The sequence below is a fragment of the Acyrthosiphon pisum genome, chromosome A2 (assembly GCF_005508785.2).
Source record: "Acyrthosiphon pisum isolate AL4f chromosome A2, pea_aphid_22Mar2018_4r6ur, whole genome shotgun sequence".
NCBI lineage: Eukaryota > Metazoa > Arthropoda > Insecta > Hemiptera > Aphididae > Acyrthosiphon > Acyrthosiphon pisum.
The window spans coordinates 63448300-63456087 of record NC_042495.1 but is presented as its reverse complement, the minus strand read 5'-3'; the positions used below and the strand labels follow the sequence as shown (position 1 = coordinate 63456087).

The 7788-nt window shown below is 27.4% G+C and overlaps 1 protein-coding gene across 12 annotated transcripts in view; it reads left to right on the top strand.

The window, feature by feature from the left end:
• LOC100161639 (calcium/calmodulin-dependent protein kinase type II alpha chain) overlaps positions 1-7788 on the top strand; it is a 136897-nt gene that overhangs the window by 106068 nt on the left and 23041 nt on the right. For all 12 annotated transcript variants that reach the window (XM_029490880.1, XM_029490872.1, XM_029490881.1 and 9 more), the window contains exons 3-5: positions 2795-2854; positions 2947-3001; positions 6157-6295. In XM_029490880.1, coding sequence (XP_029346740.1) covers positions 2795-2854; positions 2947-3001; positions 6157-6295 — 254 coding nt within the window. The remainder of the gene's footprint in view (positions 1-2794; positions 2855-2946; positions 3002-6156; positions 6296-7788) is intronic.

Genomic DNA, 7788 nt, shown 5'->3' with positions numbered 1-7788 from the left:
AATTTGATGAATTTTGTCAAAATTTGAACCTAAAGTTTAAATTCTTATAAAAAGAAATTGTGCCTTTATATTTAAAATACTTTTAAATGTATGCTGCATATAACTACAAATTGTGTGGGATCTAGTATTCAATTTTCAAGCTTTTCGAACCAGCATAAAAAATGTAGTAAGCTAAAAAAAAATCGAATATATTTTATACCTATAAAGAGCTTAGGCATAATTAATAAAATAAACATTTTGAAAAAAAATAATAGTAGAATGGGATGTCGCTCTCCTGTATAGTAATCCATTTCTTCATTGAGGATCACTGTAATCATAATCGATGTGTTAAATTTTAATTAAACGATAAGTATTATTGCATACGAAAAATGATTCTGAGCGGAGACTGTCTGATATCCTATACTTCTAAGGAAGTATAATATAATATACTTATGTACATAATATATTGCTATTTTATATTACTAGCTGTTATTAAGTTTTAAGTTATTACCGCGTACCGTAGAACGGTGTGAATAGGTTCGTGGTATAACTAGATTAAAATAAATCTCAATATTTTGAAAATTGTATTATGTAAAATAAATAATAAAATATGTGGTGAAAAGTTTCAAGTCTCTACGAATAATTGTCGCATCATATTTCGAAACTCTTTAGTAACTTCATCAACTCATTTAGGTTCGCGGGGGATAATAACGTTACTGATATATCAAAATTTGTCTCAAAAACTAATGTCACTAATTCTATCGATAAATCTTCTGAGCATGTACTCACAAATTGGTGAGCTACGAGCAACATTGACTTGATTCTCTCCTTCATCGGAGTATCCTCTATATGGCATTCTTCCAATAATTGCGTATCCCACGCCAAGTTTATAGTCATCCCTTTTTTCACATTCATATTAATGTTACAAAATGTTTGTTTCTGATGCAATAGTGATATCAAAATTATCCAAACCCAAATGCGAAATTTTGATACCACTTTCATTTTCAAATTCGTCTACATCTGAAAAACGTGTTCTAGATTGTTCACATTTAAAATTTTCTTCTCCATATCTGCCCGAATTTGGAACAGACAAGTATATACGAATAGATGAGTACTGCAGGCTAACGCTGTAGACTTCGTCTAAATATCATAATATTAAAATTTTTTTAAATCGTTATATTCGTTTAAATATCAAATTTCGTCAAAAAAATGTGTGCAAATGTTTATTTGATATTTTGATGTTGCTGCAAGAAGAACTTATGGGGAATCTTTTATTAAACTTGTAAACTCTTTGTGTCTATAGTTTTGGTTTTTGAATTAAAACAAAAAAACAAAATAAAATTGCCAAACACTGGTTTTGTGTAACTTACTATTCTCGTTTTTCCCCATTTATTTTTTTTCTGAAAAGTGCATCCAATTTGCTACCAGAAATCGTCCACAAAAGTTAGGTTGGTTGAAAATCGAATCGTTTTTACTGTTTCAAAAGGTATTTACAGACAAAAATAACAGAACAGAAAACACACACATTGTTATTATAGTAGATACAGAAATAAACAGACAAATATGAAACGGTCAAGTGTGGGTCAACCGAATTTATCATTTTACGACCATTTTTAGATTAACCGAGTTCCATTCAAAACTATCTATATTTTGAATGCAATTTGTTATCCATTTTAATTATAAAAATATTTTATCAACCCACTCAACTCCAGACTCAGTCCACTTTTAATGTTAAAAATGTTATTTTTATAACCCGATGAACGAAAATAATGAGAACTTAATATTACAGAGTTATCTGTATAGGTAGTTACTAATGATGTTTATCATTATGAGCGTATAATAGATTAAGTTCACAAACAAATATTCTATATATTTCTGAACAAGATACTTTAAATCTTCATTTAAAAAAATAATATGAATGAATCTATTTTGAATATTTAGTATTATATTATATCTATTTTGTATTTAGTATTTAATACAGTATATTATTATATATATTATAACACATGTGTGTAGATAAATATACCTGATTTTTTTTTGTGAGGATAAAAAGTGCTCATTCTAACTTTGATAAGTGATTGTAAAGTCTTTAAAATAATTACTATCGATTTGTGTAAATTCTGAACTTGTATTATTATAATCTGTGAGAAACAATCAATTTAACAAATTGTGTTGATAGCAGTTACATTACATACCTATTGGAATATCAATTAAATAAAAAGCTTTTTAAATGGAAAACTTAAATTAAATTAGCTAGATAGGTACCTGCCCTAACCTAACCTACTCTAAGGGAGGATGAGTTAATTGAGTATTTAATTATTAACAAGGATCAACTGATTAAATTTACACGTTTGAAATGCCAACATTAAGCTTTCATTAAGTAAATAAAAAAATAGATTAAAATACAAAGCACTTACCTATAGGTACATAATTATACTTAGAGAAAAGATATTAAAAATGTATAGGTACTCATTCAAAATATAAACACTTTAAGTGTTTACACTTAATATGATGTTTTTTAATGAAACACATAATACATAATATAAACAAAATATGACTACATTTAACAATCATATGCGATATATTTACATTATACCATAGGCGCAAATAAGTAAGAGGAGCTTTAGTGGCTAAGTACCCAACTAAAAAAAAATTTCCCAAAGTTGTTTAAGTTTACTGAAGCTTTACCCCCGCCCCCCCTTAATCTCAAATGCTATTTGCGGATATGCATTATGCATCGATCTGTAATCTGTTATGTATGTATGCTTATTGTTTACCAAATAACTACATTATTTTATTATTTAAAATGTTTCAGATTTTCAAAAATTAGAGAGGGAAGCAAGAATATGCAGGAAATTACAGCATCCAAATATAGGCGAGTTTTTTTTATGACGTAATAATATTTTTTTACAAATAATTAAGTTAAATGATTTATATAACGTATTGATATTTTAATTTCTATTATAGTGAGATTACACGACAGCATCCAAGAGGAACTATTCCACTACCTCGTGTTCGACCTGTAAGTAGCTGATTTTATTGTATACTGCAGTGTTTGTATACAATATAATTGCCGTTATAATGCGTGTAGGTAGATTTACGGTATCTTTTTTTATTTTACAATGTGAAAGAACAGTGTACATATAACGTGAAGCCTTGACTATATATAAATAGTAAGATGTGGACTAGACCCAGAAATAGATTACGCTTGCAGACACGATACCAATATTGTAAAGATTGGCAAAGGCGAACATCAAACGTAAAAATAATAATTATTATACAATAACACAGTATATTATGGTAACGCAATAATTAGATAAATGATAATTTATAATATAATAATAGCCAATAGTTATATAAGTATGAATAACGCATTAACGCGTAGGTATACATATTTTATATTCAGAATTTCTTCGTCATTATTTTTAATTAAATAATATTTCGTTAAATTATCTCAGGAGTGTTATTTTCAATTTTCTATAACGGTGCCAAAGTGGAATCAACCAAATTTTTTAATTATCAACTGGACCCTAAAAATCTATATTAAATACAGGCGAACGGTATTTGTATACGAATAGTATTTGTTATTTTAAAATGTATAACGCAAGCGTTTGGGTTTCCAATCTCCCACTCTTCTCGAGATAACATCCTGAGTTTATCAGTCAATGCAGCATGTATATATGCGATTTACTATAATTTAATAAATTTATGTCAAATACATCCACAGGCATATCCTACTTGTTCGGGGAGGGGGGCATAATCATGACGGTCAACACTTGAGAGGTAAAAAAAAAACATGTTTTTACTTAACCATTATGATATTTAATATCATATTTATGTTATACAATATTTTTATAGTCAGGAAGTTTATGCAAATAGCGTTTTTTCACAATAAATCCAATTATTATATAAATAAATTGAGTTATTATTAAATCTATGTTTCCAGACTTTTCTGGTTTCGGTTTCAGATAATATTTTGTACCTATTAATTTCTAGTAACTTAATAAGTGTCTTATTGTAGTTTAAATGAATAAAATATGTGATTTATTTACTAATATAATTTACCTATTTGATATACCTAATAATTACCTACTTGCATATATGATTTAGCTTACAATAAAACATATTCGGTATTTAACACATAGATAGTTAGATAGGAATATTTTGTTCTAGAATAGGAAATTAAAAATATGTCGTATTTTAAAAAATCTAAAACAAAATCAACACAAGTAAAGTACAAATTGTAAAGTAAAAAATACAGTGGTGCGGAGGCTAAAATATAATTTTTTCGTACTACACTGCACTTTATATTAAGCTATTGGAGTTACCGTGGGGAACTTTGCATCACAATAAAACGATATATGTCGGTATATTGGTAAGATTATTAATAATTACACAAAATAATTTTACAGTAAATGCATTAAACTATAATATATAGACAGTGAATTGGGGAATAAAAATCCCTGAACTTAGGAAAAATTATCCTCCCCCCAGGTTACAATATTACTCACAATCACATGAAATTGCTTGATCAAATATTTTAAAGCTAATTAGTGTAAATGTGTAATCACCAAATTATTAATATTTAATTACAAATATACACTAGGTTTATAAGTACTTATCATTAAAAAAATTAATATATAATATTTAAATAATTTCCAAACATTAACAATAATATTATTTTGTTTTATATCACGGTTTGAAACAACATACCTATGTTAATGGTTCTTTAAAAAGAATAGGTACCTACACACATTAACTATTGTTTGATAATTATTTGTATTATTTAAAGAATCGTTAATTTGAAATATTTTTATTTTATAATATTTTAAATATTTTAAATATTGTAAAACTAATATTGTAATTTGTAAGTAAAACTTTTAAAATATTTTAAATTTCCAACTATCTATTTCTCAATGTAAAATCAAATAATTGTTCAATTAATGAAGAAAAAAACTGTGAAAAAAGTTACTATAGTTATTACAGGCCATTACACACTTTTTAATTTCGTATTCCACACTTAGCATTTCGTACCTACTACACAAAGTGTGTCGTACAACACAATTTTAGTCCCTGCAGTAGTGTTAAGATTATTTACCTTAAATACCATTTAATCATTAGTTTTAGGAACAAAGTAATTTGTCTTAGAATAATAACTTTGTAATTTGTATGAGATTTATGTCAGTAAATAATTTTTTTTAGAATGACACATATTTGATATTGACCAGGAGTAAGCCCAAAGATTAAGTCTATATTGGCCGAATTCATAGATTCTTCCTTATTATCATAAGGAAGCGTATGTAATAATAACGAAAATTAACTTGGTATTTAGAGTACCTACCTGCAGTTAGATATGATTTATCTATCAGTTCTATAAAATAGTATCACTGAATTATTTTTGTGCATTATTATTACAACTAATATATTATATCAGATACAATTAAGAAAAAACAAAATGAATAAGTTTCCGACTTCACACCTAATCTATAAAGATTTAAAATACCTACAAAAATAAAATGTACCAAGTAAAAATTCTCTTCTGCATCTACAGTATTAAAAATGATAATACATAAAAAAGAAATAATGAACACGCGTATGATAATAGTTAATTTGATACGTAGAGAAGCGTACTCATATTACGTATTAATCAATCGTATGTTTATTATAATAATGTTTTTCTAACATTTCAAAATAAATTAAACACTGAATTAAAATTAAAATGTTGAAATTGTATTATTGTTATAGTTGATAATTCTGAAAATGGGTAATTTCAAACAATAAAACTTCTGCACGCATCATTAATAATAAGGAATCGAAATAAACGAGGGTGCTGTTCAAATAAGGGTGTGTCTCGCATTTTCATCTTTTCAAAACAACCATTGTCCTTTCCTATTTACGATTTTTCAAAGTGATTAAAATAACAGTGACCATGTTTCAAATAAAAACGAAGGTTATTTTTTTAATGACTATACTACTCACAATCATTAGAACTAGGGGAATAAAGAAAATTCTACGACTATATTCATCATTCCATTTATTATATTATTTCTACTAAAATACCCATAAATAAATGAGTTCTTCATTATTATTATTATTATTTTTATTATTATTGAATTTAATTGCCATAACGAACTTATTTCTCATAAAGTTAATCTAATATTTTATTCTTTTATACAGTGTGACAGGTGGCGAGTTATTTGAAGACATCGTAGCAAGAGAGTTCTACAGTGAAGCTGACGCATCGCATTGCATTCAGCAAATACTGGAAAGTGTAAACCACTGCCACACGAACGGGGTAGTACACAGGGATCTAAAAGTGAGATTCTTTTTCCTACTTCATTATTTATAACTTCATATTCTCTTCATTGTAAGTGCATTGTTATATTCTCACTATACTATAAGTGGTGCGTGGAAATGAAAGACCACACGGGAACAAGTTTTTCGTCCCGTTCTATTGTAATCTTTTACTGTAAATCAAAGACCACAAAAGAAAATTATGCGTTTGTTGACGATTTGCAATCTCTTTATTTTCCAAAGTTTCCTTAGGTTAACGATAAATTTGATGCTCCTATTTTTTTTCATGAGAAAAATCCCATGTACATTAACTTGTCATCTGGACAATGATGTAGGTATAATCTAGGTTAGCACCTTCTAACAAAAATACCACATTTTAGAATAGTCACTGGGAATATTGTCCTTTGTTTGTGCTATAACATAAAGTTAAATGATGGGAGTAAATTAAAAGAGTCTTAATTGGATTCCAAAAGGACAAATGAAATAGATATGTCTATGTGCAACGAGCATACGTGTATCCGGGTAACATGTATATAAAAGTTGTCGTATCAGTGACATATAAAGTTAATTTAAGGGAGATGTATTTAGTAATAATGTTAGTGGAGTGATATATTAGGTACTCAATTACAGTATTTAGATTAACAAGGAAGGTGTGCAGGACGTTTTCTAAAGGAATTAAATATTAAAGACAAGTGGGATAGGGTTAGGTGATGGAATCGTGTGTGGGTACACGAGGCAAAATGTAAATATTTTTGTTTGAAGTGTGACGTTGTATAATGATATTGTTGTGTTGTATTGGCGTTGTTGCCGAGGAAAGCTTTGCAAGTAAGCCTTTGGGCATGAACGAGATGGCCGTGTGGTTGTTGTCACATTTTGTTTATGGGACGCTTATTGACGATCTATCGATTGTTTGTATAGTTAGAAGGGCTTGGAAAACTTCTATTAGAAATTGTTTTAGGTCAAATCCATACAACAATATCGAAATATCTATAGAATGATAAAGTTTAGACACAAGCTCTATTTTTATACGAAGAAATAAATTAACTATGGAGATCCCTATCGTCATTTTTTACCCTTATGATTTATTAAATTTTAAATTTTAAATTTTTTTATCGTCCTGAGTACCTATGTTTACAAATGTCAAATGCACTCAATTATTATTCCTTAAAATATAATTTAAAAAAAAATTAAATTAAAAAACCTGAATATAACCAAACAAATCGATATTATTATATTCCTAAGTGCATTTATTCTGTATATATAGAAACATAGGTTTGTGTATTATGTATGTGACATAATACATTTTACTTGGAGTTTATTGTGGAAGAACTCATCTCCACTATATTTGAATATCTACTAACTAGCTAAATTAATTTAAATTAATTAAAATACTAAATAACTATTTCAAATTTAAAAAAAATATTTCTTTATTATTGTTTTATTTTTGATTCTGAGTGGAGCTATGAATGTATTGATTTTACTATGATGTGTGTGTTTTTTTTTACACGATAAGTA